A 13472-nucleotide genomic window follows, 5' to 3' on the forward strand; every position below is an offset into this window, starting at 1 on the left:
GCTTCGTCCAGTTTCTCTTGTCTGTCTCCCTTATCACATTAGGATGTTCTTGATTTCAGCGAACTAGAACGCTACGTCTCCAGGTCCCAGAATCACCCAGTAGAGATCTGGGCCTCAAGAAGTCTCACAAATAAGTATGCAAATGAAAACATGCTTTTTCTCCTTCCTCCCCTCTGCTGAACTCCTACAGATACTTAAAAACCCCAAATACCCATTTTCCAAATGGCTTTTATGACCCCTCTAGGAAGAATCCTCTCATCCCTCTACATGGGTGCCTCTCTTTCTCTCTTCCTCTCCTGGGCCCAGGGTGCTTCCATTACTACACTTTGATCAATTCTACTCTGTACACCTGAGGCAGAATAAGCCAATGACAACTAACAACAAAATGTGACAATACAGTCTCATGTGTGACCCCCACCCCTAGGGAATTCCATGGTGCACACATAATTGTCTGTAGAGATACCTTGTAATCCATTTCTGGATCTGGCCCTTGAGAAGTTTCAGAAAGACAAATGAAGGTGTGCATCATGCCTCTTTCCTTGCTTTTAAAAACTCCTATTCAACCTTCAAAACCCTACCCAAATATCCCTTTTGTGTCTATTGAATAAGGACTGAGGGCTATGGTCCCAGGTGGGCAGGGGGCGGCCAGCCCATACACACCTGTAGGAGCAGCTTGTTGTAGCGGTCATTGAGTAACTCTGAGTTGCTTTGCTCTTCATCCAGTTCCTCTTCCATCTGCCCCAGGCGTCCCTCCAGCTGGCGTTTCTCCTCCAGAATGGCTGCCCTAGGAGGAGAGGAAAAGGGTGGGGTGAGCAGGCAGGATGGCCAGAGGGGAATGCCCGGCCCACATTACCAGGGGACACTCACTTGCTAAGGTTGCCACTGGCCACCTCGTCTGCCATCTCATCCCGTTCCTGCTGGGCCTGACGCCGGGCTCGGTCGGAGGCAGCGAGTTCCTGCAACAGAAGAGAGACTAGGCAGTCAGTGTGGTGTGGGTTGGGGGATGTTCAGGCACCATCTCGTCTCATCCACCCCACCCCCATTTCTTGGCCTTCTCTACCGATTACTCATGAGCTGTTTCTGCTTCAAATCTGGGGCTGAGCTTGGATCAATAGGCAGATGTCTTCAAATCTCTCTTCAGAGCCCCTGACCTGTGTCTACCTCCTACTGCCCAACGCCCAGGCCCCTCACCCTCATCACAGCCCACTTAGCTCAGCCACTCCTCCAACAGCTTCTCCTTCTTAGGGACAGCACCACCTGGTCACTCAGCCTGGTCCCCTGCTCTGTGTCCCCACAGCCCTGGCTTAGGCCTCATCCTATCCCCTAGAGACCCTCATCTAAACTTCCTCCCACCTCCTGTAACACCCTTTAGTCCAATCCCCACATGTTCTCAGAACTGACCCTGTTTCTACCTTGCTCATAGAACTTCCATGGCTCCCTAGTACTCCCGGGACATAGATCCCAGATTGGCACTGGAGGCTGCGTGTGGTTGCCCCCACCCACCACCCTATCCCTCATATAGTATTGGAGGCAGCATGAAGTGGGTCCCCCCACCTCCCCGCCTCACCTCCTGTAGCCGCAACACCTCAGCCTCCAGCCCTTTCAGACGCTTCATGCTTTCATGGTTCTGGGCGAAAATATCCTCCCGAGCAGAGCGTGTCTCCTCCATCTCCCGCCACAGCTCCTTCATCTGGGCCTGGGTGGAGGGACAGGGGGTGAGGGAGTGTGTTTAGCCTCACAGGAGGAGCTCCCCACCTTTGCAACAGCCCCCAGGTCCCAGGAACAACTCCAGGGAGTATAAGCACTTTGATCACCCTCAACTTACAGATGGGAAACTGAGGCAGCGAAACGAAGCCATGGGTCAAAGGACCCGCAGCTGGGGAATGAATTTAACTCCACAGACTTAATCACTTTGCTACTCCCTGTTGGAGGAGAATACTAAAAGTGCCATGGACTGCCAAAAGAACCAATAGATCTGTGTTGGAAGAAGTGCAGTCAGAGTGATCCTTTGAGGCTAAGATGGCTAAGCTCCGTCTCTCATACTTTGGACATATTGTCAGGAGGGAACAGTCGCTAGAGAAGGATGTCATGCTGGGTAAGATGGAGGGTCAGAGAAAAAGAGGAAGACCCCCAACGAGATGGATCAGCCAGGTGGTATCATTGATGGCGTCAAGTGTGGCGGCGGTAGTGAGGTTGACCCAGGATCGGACATTATTTCGTTGTGCTGTGCATGGGGTCACTATGAGTCGGTTCCGACTCGATGGCACCTGACAACAACTCCCTGTTGGTGTAACTATCGTTCATCCGTTTATCTACAATCTTGTTTATTGTCCATTGTTTGCTTGATACAATTTTGAAGTACAGGGATTTTTCCTTATGGGGGCAGACTGGCGATTTTTACTTGGGGTGGGGGATTGTCTTCCTAAACCACTGCTGCCCAATAGAAATATAACAAGGGCTACGTGCAGTTTAAGGAGCTCTGGTAGTGTAGTGAATTACGAGCTAAGCTGCTAACCGAAAAGTCAGCAGTTTGAATCTACCAGCTTTCTACTCATGTTAAGATGAACAGCCTCAGAAAATCCTATACAGGGTCATTATAAGTCGGAATCGACTCCACTGCACATAACTGTCACCACCGTGTGCTGTTTAAAATTTTCTAGTGGTCACATTCTGGCATGGCACTGTAGGATAAGCCCTAGACTGCTAACCGCAAGGTCGCTGGTTCAAACCCACTAGCCGCTGCTTGGAAACCCTATACAGGGTTGTCATGAATGTGAGCTGACTCGATGGTACTTTAATAAAAACAATGACACATGAAAAAGAACTCTGGTAGATAAAACAGTTAAGCATCCGGCTGCTAATCATGAGGCTGGCAGTTTAAACCCACCCAGCGGCTTCTCAGCGGAAACGCCTGGAAGTCTGCCCCTGGAAAGATGAGTCAAGAAAACCCTGTGGGGCATTTCTACCCGGTTCCATGGGGCTGCTGTGAGTCAGAATTGGCTCCACGGCGCCTAGCAATAACATGAAAAGAGCAAAACCAACCAGCCAAAATGACACATGAAGCTCATTTGAAATCTATATTGAGCCTAACAAAATATTCTTACTTTATAATATAAAAATTGTTGTTGTTGTTGATAGGTGCCATCAAGTCAGTACCGACTCATAGTGACCCTATCTATGCACAACAGGACAAAACACTGCCCGATCCTGTGCCAACCTCACAATTGTTATGTTTGAGCCCACTGATGCTGCCACTGTGCCAATCCATCTCGTTGGGGGTCTTCCTCTTTTTCTCTGACCCTCCACCTTACCAAACATGATATCCTCCAGTGACTGATCCCTCCTGACAATATGTCTGAAGTATGAGAGACGAAGCTTAGGCATCCTGGCCTCCAAGGAGCACTCTGCTTGCATTTCATCCAACACTGATCTGTTGGTTCTTTTGGCAGCCCATGGCACTTTTAATATTCTCCTCCAACACCATAACTCAAAAGCATCTATTCTTCTACGGTCTTCCTTATTTATGATACAACTTTCACATGCATCTGAGGTTATTGAAAATACCATGGCTTGGGTCAGGTGCACTTTAGTTCTCAGACTGACGTCTTTGCTCTTCAACACTTTAAAGAGGTCTTGTGCAGCAGATTTGCCTAATGCAATACATCGTTTGATTTCTAAACTGCTGCTTCCATGAGTGTTAATGGTTGATCCAAGTAAAATGAAATCACTGACAATTTCAATCTTTTCTCAATTATCTTGATGTTATTTATTGATCCAGTGGTGAGGATTTTTGTTTTCTTTACATTGGCGGTGCAACTCATACCGAAAGCTGTGGTCTTTGATCTTCATCAATTAAGTATTTTAAGTCCTTTAGGCTTTCAGCAAGCAAGGTTGTATTACCTGTATACCACAAGTTGTTAATGAGCCTTCCTCCATTCCTGATGCCACGTGTTTCTTCATAAAAATCCAGCTTCTCTGATTAATTGTTCAGCAAACAGACTGAATAAGTATGGTGAAAGAATACAACAACCCTGGTGCACACCTTGCCTAATTTTTAGTAATGAGATATTCCACCTCTTCTTGTTTGCAGTAAGGTCTTTGTAAATCTTTTTTTTTTTTTTTTTTTTACTATTTATTGTGAATTGAGTGAAGGTTTATAGAACAGATGATCAGTTTTATGTTCAGCAAATCAGACACTTTGTTTCATCTCAATGATTGCAATCCCCTCCATGTAACAACAGGGATCCCGCTTCCTCCCTGGGGTTATTTCCCTTCCTGCTCCTTCCCAACCGTTTTCAACTTCACCCTTTAGCAAATGTTGCCCTTTTGATCCTGAATGACTGACCATTCCATGGTAAGCCCACCTCACTAGTGTTGTCCCTTACATACCTATATACTGCATGGATGAAAATTAGGTCCCAAGAGGTAAGATCCTTTTTCCAGACCTGAAGGGTGATCGAGGTCCACAGTCGTGGGTTTTTTATAGTCAGTCTCTTTCTAACCAGTAAGCCCAGTCTTTCTTTTTTCCTTTCCTTTAAAATTCTGAGTTTTAATCCACATTTCTGAGACTGTAAATGTTGATGGAAGCAGAAAGCCTTATCTTTGTCCCATGAAGCTGCTGATGGGTTTGAACCACAGACTTTATGGCTAGCATTCCAGTGCTTAGCCTACAGCGTCACCGGGGCTCCTTAAATCAACTATGTTGTTGTTGTTGTTGGTGGTGGTGGTTATGTGCCGTGGAGTTGGTTCCGATTCATAGCAACCCTGTACAGGGGTTCTAAGGCTGTAAATCTTTACGGGAGCAGAGAGCCTCATCTTTTTCCCGTGGAGCAGCTGGTAGTTTCGAACTGCTGACCTTAAGGTTCGCAGCCCGATTTGTAACCACTACGCTACCAGAGCTCCTTGTTGTTGGTTGTTGTTGTTAAGTGCCATTGAGTCAATTATGACCCATAGCGACCCTGTGTAGGGTTTCCAAGGAGCAGCTGGTGAGCTTGAACCGCCAACCTTGCAGTTCAAACAATTTTGCAGTCTGGCGCATTAACCCACAGCGCCACACCAGGACTGTTGTTGGTAAGTGCCATCAAATCAGTTCCGACTCACAGTGACCCTGAATAGGGTTTCTGAGGGGCCGCTGGTGGGTGTTAACCACTAACCTGAGGCTAGCAGTCTAATGTTTATCTTACAGTGCCACGTCGGACTCTCCTCCCTCTCCCCCCTCTCTCTCGCTCTCTCTTTTTCTTTCTATCTATCTAATCTATCTATCTATCTATCTATCTATCTATCTATCTATCTATCTATCTACTATCTATCTATCTATCATCTGTCTGTCTGTCTGTCTGTCTATCTATCTATCATCTATCTAATCTATCTGTCTGTCTGTCTGTCTATCATCTATCTGTCTATCTATCTATCTATCTATCTATCTATCTATCTATCTATCTATCTATCTATCTATCAACTACGTTGTTGTTGTTAAGTGCTGTAGAGTCAGTTCAAATCAGCTATAAGTGACCAAAGTGCTAACCAATGGCTCCCTAGTCAGAACGAGGAGGTGAGGGTCAGGGAAACTAGAATATTGAGCAGAATGAAGATGGACACATTATTATGAATAATGCAACCAATGTCACTGAATAATCTGGGTTGTTGTTGTTAAATCGGGACCTCATTTGCTGTGTGAACTCTCACCTTGAGCACAAAATTTTGAAAAACCCCAAAACACAACTCAGCAATAGCAAAACCAGACAAACCAATTGCCATGCAACAGACAGACTCTGACTCGTGCTGACCCCATCTAGGAACTGTTCATAGGGTTTTAAGTGGCTGATTTGTAGGGACTGTGCCATAGGGTTTTCAGTGGATGATTTTTTTCACGTAGGTTGCCAGGCCTTTTCTCTGAGGTGCCTCTGGGTGGATTTAAAGTGACTTTTCAAGCACTTAACTGTCTGCACAGGTCATCTCCATCCAGACCAGTCAGATTTCACATCTTGAAGAACCACATGCTTACTGATGGCCACCTTGTTGGGCACTGAAGGATAAGCATCGGACTATAAGGTCAGTGGTTCAAGCTCACCAGCTACTCACTGGAAACGCTATACAGGGTTGCTATGAGTTGGAACTGACTCAATGACACTGACAACAGCCATCACCTTTTTGGGCAGAGGGGTTCTAGATATTTTTTGTTTTTTAAACCAACACCAGCTTCAACTTTCAGAGTCTGGAAAACAACTACTCAAGCATTCCCATTTCCAAAATAAAATAAAACGAGGATTTAAAAATGAAGCATCGCCTGGCAAATACAATGGAAAAGAGCCACATGGCACGGGAGTGATCATGGATGTTCACCAATGAAAACCAGACCCCGTGCCAGCGAGGTGACTGTGACCCCGGCTGAAGGCACATGTGTCAGAGGAGAGCCGTTCTGCCAGGTTGCCTGGGATGTCATCTTTTGAGGAGGGGTCCTGAGTGGTGAGAATCGGTAGGTGCTATTAACTGAAAGGTTGGTGGTTCAGACTCACTCAGAGGCACCTCAGAAGTTAAGTCACCGCTGTTCTCTCTGCACACACGGTTGTCTGTCGTGTGTCAGAATCATCTCGCTGACAATGGAAAGCCTCCCCACCCCCTGCCACCTTTGAGGAAGCAGATGGTCAGGACCTGCTGAGATTAGGAGCCCAGCATGGATGTTTATAAAGATGCTGATGGATTTGGGGGCTATTCATGGGGTCAGGCCTTGGAGGGATGTTAGGGGCTCCAGTGATAATCAGGGCCTCCCCTCCCCAGCCTGACCCAAGCCCCATCCCGTCCTCACCTGCGTCTTGCGAAGCTGCTTCACCGCCTCCTCTTTGCCCTGCCCGGCGGCTGCCATCTGAGCCTTCAGCTCCTCCAGCTCCCCTTCCAGCTTCTTGCGGGCGGCCACAGCCAGGGCCCTCTGCCTCCGCTCTTCATCCCTCTCCACCTCGGCGTCCCTCAGCTGGGGCAGAAGGCCGGCAGGGGTCAGGTCAGGGGACAGGAGGTACCGGCTACCTCTCAGTCTCTCCCTCTTACCCCATCCCATTTCTCACAAAGTTCCAGAGGGACCTTGTACACACAGAGCTGACCCTGAGCCTCCCCTAGGACAAAGTCTGGGACACACAGCCATGACTGTGTCAATAGGACTCGGCGGGGACGGGGGGCGGGGATGACAAACTTAGGGACCCCCGGTCATGTTTCCTTCCCCCTCTCTGACCTTTCAGCTTCCAGTCTCACCCACTTCCATCTGTTGCCCAAGTGGCCCCAGAGGATCTTTCTGGCTCTCAGAGCTGTCCCTGCCCCTTCCACGTTCAGACTCATCACCTCCTAGAGGGCCCTGTCCACTGCAGACACATCCACCCCCTCATGAATGAACAATGGGAGGGAGAACAGCGTGGGGCGGGACAGGAAGCTGGAACAAGTGAGGAAGTGGGGGAATGACCGAGTAGGGAAGAGGGGACAGGACAGGAGTAGTAGAGTGGGGCTGGGGGCATGGAGGTGTGTAGCTGGGTTGGGGAGAGGAGGTTGGATGGAGAGGGTGTGGAGGGCCTGCTTACAGAAGGAGGTGGAGTTTGGTCTGGAGGTTCTGGAGGCGTGGGTACTGAGGGGAGTAGTGAGCTTGCAGAGCTGAGTGAACAGGTTGGCTGCTGCCTTCAGGGTAGGGTGCAGTGTGGGTTTAGGCTATGCAGTGGGTGAACGGGACTGGAGTGGTCAGGGCAGCTGAGCAGATGCAGAAGGAGATGGGTAGTTGGATGGATGGAGGTGTGATCAGAAGCAGGCTTGGTTGGTGGACGGCTGGGGGTAAGTGTGAGCTGGGAGAGAAGATGTGAAATGAGTGGCTGAGAGAACGGGAGGCAGTTGGGTGGAGGGAGGAGTGGCCGGATACAGGGTCTGATGCGGTGTGGATTGAGTTGAGAGACTGCAGAATGGGTGGCTGGGTGGCTGAGATGGTTGAATCGATGAGGAAGGAAGTGGCTGGATTCACAGTGGGCCGGATGGTGTAAGCATCAGTTGGTGAAGAGACTGGTTATCGGGGGCTGGATGAGGTGGTTAAAGACACAGAGTGAGTAACTGGGTTGGCTGCAGAATTAGCTGGCAGGTGGATGGGGCACAAGTGAGTTGGGAAGAAACCACAGGTGGTGGGAAGGCGGGTGGGTTGATGAGGAGGTAGCTGGTGGAGGAATGGGTTGGTGGACGGATGATGTGTGACTGGGTAGGTCAGTAGGCGGGTGACTGGGTGGGCAGAGGAGATGTGTGGGAACATGGTAGCTCAATGTGAGAAGAACAGGAGAAGTTTAGATGGTGGAGTAGCAGGTGGCTGGATGAGACCTCAGGCCCTTCCCTAGCCTCCCCACTTCTTGTACCTGCTTGGCCAGCTGCCGGCGTCTCTCTTCACCAGACTCATCTCGGCCCTGCAGGTCCCGCTCGTGCTGTGCCTTCAGAGCCTGCACGGTCACCTCTAGGCGTAGCTTGGCGTCCTCAGCGGCCGTCAACTCATCCTCCAGCTCTGTCACCTGCGTTCGGAGGTCGCTGGCTGTCTGTTCTGCCACGCGGCAGGCTCGTTCCAGTTCATGCACCTGGTCGGGAGGAGGGAGAGTGAGCACTGAGATCCTCCACCGATGGGAGGAGGGGGAAGACAACAGCGGCTGTGCTCATCTGGTTCATTCATTCATCCATTTATTCATTTAACACCTACTAAGCATCTATGTAACTATGTGTATCGGTGTATGAGGATTGTATTATCTGAAGCTGTTGATGATCCAAATTCAAGTGTTCCTTAGACCAGCTGACTCTCACTCATGGTGGATCTTCTCCTCACAGGCTTTGTCATTTTGTGATTGTGAGCTCACTTCAAGAATGCTGTGTGAAGTGGGTGGAAGGCATACAGTTCCAGCACTCACCATGGCTGGTTCACAGGCAAGACTCTACACAACAAACTCCACACAACAAAACAAGCCCAAACCCGCTGCCTGAGCCAATTGCAACTCTTGGTGACGCTATGGGACAGAGTTCAACTGCTCCCTAGGGTTTCTGAAATGATACATCTTTATGGAAGCAGCTAGCCTCATCTTTCTGCCATGGAACAGCTGGTAGGCATGAACCGCTGACCCTGTGGCTACCAGCCTAACACTTAACCCATTGTGCCACCAGGGTTTCGTTTCATCAGCTCCTAAGTATTTACTTCCCCTTTTATTTTCTCAGCGTGGAGGTTCCCAGGCTTCCCAGGGAGGTGAGGGCACGTGTGTGTCTGATGAAAAATTCTCTTCGTGTTTTGTGTACATGAACGCGTAGGATTGCTGAGGAGTGCTCATGTTCCGTGTCTGCATGAACATATGTGGCGGGTGCAAGGGGCTTCTCCTCACCCTCTTTGCACATGTACGTGAATTCAACGTGTTTGGCGAGCAACTCTCCTCGTGCTTTGCTGTCTGTGTGAACCCCTGACTTTGGTGGCACCCTTCACGTTCTGTAGGCATCTCTCAGCACCCTGGGTGTACATATGCGTGTCTGGGGGAGCAGTTGCCCCAATTCACGTTCCTGTTTTGATTTCGACTCATGGCAACCCTGATGTGTGCAGAGTAGAACCGCTCCACAGACTTCTCAAAGCCATGAGTTCTGAGGTGCCAGTAGCAGGGGGTTCGCACACCATCCTACGAACTGATAGTTGAGCTCGACTCAACGGGTCACTCACGCTCTTGCCGACGTCATCCTTGTTGCTAAGCAGTGCCTCCATCTCAGCCCGCAGGGCCCGGTTCTGCCGTTCCATCTCCTCACGCGCTTCCTGCTCCTCCTCCAGGGCCTGTGTCAGTGCCAGGGCCCGAGCCTCACGCTCCCGGCCCTCTGCCTCGACACGCTCACGTTCCTCCACCGCCCGCAGTACTGCTGCCTTCTCCTCCGCCAGGAGCTTGTGAGTTGAGGGAGATGGGATGAAGGAATATAGGTTAGCTGAAAGGAGTGTACGAGGGGGCAGGGAGAAAGGAGCAGCCAGAGACACAGAGAGATGGACAGACAGACAGGCAGAAGCACAGGACGAAGGTAGAGGGATGAAAGTTGCAACCCTGCCTCAAACCATCCCGCTCCTCACTGCATCAGACTGATGGGTCTCTCATTCTTTTGCTGTTGATTATGACTTGGGATGACCCCATGAGACAGAGAACAACTGCCCCACAGGGTCTTCTTAGCTGCACAAGGCAGACATTCTTTACGAATGAAGCTAAACTATTGTTTGGGATATTTTGGCTTTAAGACTTAAAGATGATTTAGGTCAATAGTTTTGGGAATGTTGATCCAGCCTCCATGACTCCAGAAAGTCTAGATTCCATGAGAATTTGAAATTCTGTTCCACATGTCCCCCCTTTTGATCAGAATCCTTAAGATAATTTTTGATCAAAATGTTCAGTTATTATATTAACTGAGTAAAAGGGAGTGCTACTAATAGTTATGCTGGAACAATGGGCTGGATGGGTACCCTAGTAATCTCATCTCATTTTAGAGATGATCAATGTGAAGATGCTTCTTGCATATTCCCAATTCCTCACAACGACCACCAGAAACATAGATGAGCAGCTGGTTTCCCACCTGGTCGAATTTGCGCTGCTTCTTCTCCAGCGTGCTCACGAGTTGCCGCTGTTGCTCCAGATCCATGATTGCATCATCCAGTTCCTGCTGCAGCCGGCGGCGGCCCCGGTCCAGCCGCTCCACTGTCTCCGTCTTCTCTACCAGACGCTGGGTCAGAGCCTCAGCCTCACGGGCTGCCCGTCGCCGTGCCTCCTCTCCTGCCTCCAGGGCCCCTGCTTCCTCCTCCTGGCGCCGCCGCCACTCTGAGAGCTGGGAGGAGAGTAACGGTGGCAGTGGTGGTCAGGAGCAAGGTGTGGGCTGGTGGCATCCCATTTCTGGGATGTGGAGACTGGAGTCTAAGGAAATGAGTCATTCCAGTGGGCCCACTGCCTCAAAGTGGGGTTGATGTTGTGAGTACTGTGAGTCTTTGTTACTACAGGGGACTGAAGTTACTTTTGGCGGAATTCAGACCCAGCTACCCCTGCCCAGAAGAATTCCCCATCCACGGGGGGAGACTGAAAGTCAGTCACAATAAGAGTAAGAAAGGCTAAAGCAGAAGTAGTAGGAGGGCCCAGGAGTCCAAAACAGGAGTAGATTCTGTTTAGAACATTTATAGAAAACGCTTCTGGATGAGGGGACATTTGAGATGGGTCTTGAGGTATGCATAGAAGTTTGCCAGTTGGAGAAGGCTATTTGCATGCATGCATTAATCACTCATTCATTCAACAGGCTTTTTTTTTTTTTCCCTCAAGGGTTACTGTTGGGTGACGCTGGTGACCCAGATTTAACTTTGATACAGTTACCCCTTCACAGGGCTCTCTGGTGGGAAGACTTTAGGCCACAAAAGCCCTGGCCCAGGGAGATAGAGTGGGACAGAAAGGAAGAAGGGTTGTGGAAGCTCAGAGGGGCACTGCTCCCTGCCTGGAGGCTGAGAAGGGCTGGGGGTGAGTCCATTTAAGATTGAAATGTGTTTTTTAGGGGAGATGAGAGGTGAGGGCAGCTGAAGACAGAAGGACCCGAGAACAGAGGGGCTCGAAGGCTGTGTCTGGGAAGGGGTGCTGGGGAGCCCCGAGAGAGCTGTGAGCAGGGGAGGGACAGGGTCGGCTGAAGGTGTAGAAAGACCCCTTTGGGAGAGATGATTGCCCAGGAGGTTGAGAAAAGGCTGTGGGGAACAGAAAAGTGGGACAGAGCAGTTCCCGGCGGCAGGAGAGCTGTGGGGAGCGTGGGGAGCATGGGGAGGGTGCTGGTGGGGTGGGTGGGTGAGGTGGTGGTGAGACCACCACCAGGAATTTTTTGTTGTTGTTTATTTTTTTTCTTTTATATTTTCACCACCAGGAATTTGAACTAATGATGCCAAATGAGGCTGTTATGGGTTGGACTTTGTCCCCCGTAAGTTATGTTCAAGTCCTAACCCTGTAACCATGAATCACGAATAGGATCCTGTTTGGAAATTGTTTTCCTGTTGCTGATATGTGCACGGGGACATACTGGAGTCAGGCAGGTCTTAAACCTAATCCCTTCGGAGTGGTGTCTTATAAAAACAGCCGGCATGCCAAGACACACACACACGGGGAAGAATGATGAAGTGGACAGACGCATGGACCAGTCCAAGTACCTCAAGCATTTCCAGCAGCCACTAGAGGCCAAAAGAGACCAAGGACGACCCTACCCTAGAGCCAACCCCCTGAATTAGACTTCAAGCCGCCTAAAACCAAAACCAGACCTATTGCTACCAAGCCGACTCCGACTCACGGCGACCCAGGTACCGCAGTGTAGACCCGAGCTCACGGGGTTTTCCTCGCTGTTGATTTTAGTTTTCTCATTTTTAATTTTCATTTGGGTGAAGCTGGTTTTCCACTCGACAATTCATACACATTTTGTTTCCGGACACTGGTTGTGATCCCCTCAAAGTAGCAGCACTCCTTCCCACTCCTCCCCTGTGGTTCCCATTTCTGTTTGTCCTCCCTTCCTGCCTCCTGAGCATCCTCCCCAGGCAAATGCTGCCCTTTTGATCTCTGACCATTGATTGTTGTTAAGAACTGTCTACTGCAGTTCACCATACAGACCTGTCATTATGGTGGAAAGCTGAGCCAGGGGGGTGAGTTTAGTTCCAGGTTTGAAGGGTGTCCAAGAGTCACAGACTTGGGGGTCCCACTAGTCTCTGTCTGACCAGTAAGTCTGGTCTTTCATATGATTCTGAGTTTGGTCCCACCTTTTCTCCCACTCTATCCAGGACTTTCAGAGTGATGGGCAGCGAAAGCCGGGCACTATCAAGTTCTTCTGATCTCAGATTCTGGCTGTAATCTTTTTTTTAAGGTTTTTATTGTGAATTGAGTGAAAATTTACAGGACAGATCATCAGCTTCAAATTCAGCCATTCATATGACTTGTTTCATTACATTGATTACAATCCCCTCCATACATCATCAGTCAACAGTGTTTCCTTTCTATCCTCTTTGGCTTTTCTCTTTTTTTGGGGGTGGGGGTGGAGGGCGGAAACTTTGCTTTTTTGGAATTTACAGTCTCAGCTTTTAGGGGAGGTTTTTACATTTGTCTGTGGATATCCAGGGCTCATGTATGCGATTACTAACAAGCATAACTGAATAATCAGATGAGGGACAGTTTGCTATGTCTGCTAGGTGGCTAAAGTCTGATCCTCAGAGCCTATGGTTTGGATGGTCTGCAACGGTTGGAACCACAGGGACTTGAACTCCTGGCCGGGTCTGCATGGTCCACCTCCGTTTCCCACTTATTTATTATTTGTTTAGGGGACGCTGCCTGTCTTAGGTGGTCAGTGCGAATTCCTCCGTCTTACCCATCATCGAAACTCATTGCAGCACTGGCTATAATCTTATAGACTCAGACTGCCAGACCTTTCTTCCTCAGTTACCGTGGGGTGAGCTCAAACTGTCA

General features: G+C 49.5%; 1 protein-coding gene across 1 annotated transcript in view; it reads right to left on the bottom strand.

Annotated features, from left to right (window-relative positions):
• The window catches only part of MYH14 (myosin, heavy chain 14, non-muscle), a 92456-nt gene that overhangs the window by 6625 nt on the left and 72359 nt on the right, over positions 1 to 13472 (bottom strand). Inside the window, exons 31-37 of the mRNA XM_006868386.1 lie at positions 10582 to 10830; positions 9695 to 9907; positions 8370 to 8582; positions 6806 to 6967; positions 1568 to 1696; positions 868 to 956; positions 661 to 784 (exon numbers count right to left, since the gene is read on the bottom strand). Of these exons, the coding sequence (XP_006868448.1) occupies positions 661 to 784; positions 868 to 956; positions 1568 to 1696; positions 6806 to 6967; positions 8370 to 8582; positions 9695 to 9907; positions 10582 to 10830 (1179 nt within the window). The remainder of the gene's footprint in view (positions 1 to 660; positions 785 to 867; positions 957 to 1567; positions 1697 to 6805; positions 6968 to 8369; positions 8583 to 9694; positions 9908 to 10581; positions 10831 to 13472) is intronic.

The sequence above is a fragment of the Chrysochloris asiatica genome, unplaced genomic scaffold (genome assembly GCF_000296735.1).
Source record: "Chrysochloris asiatica unplaced genomic scaffold, ChrAsi1.0 scaffold00116, whole genome shotgun sequence".
Taxonomy (NCBI): domain Eukaryota; kingdom Metazoa; phylum Chordata; class Mammalia; order Afrosoricida; family Chrysochloridae; genus Chrysochloris; species Chrysochloris asiatica.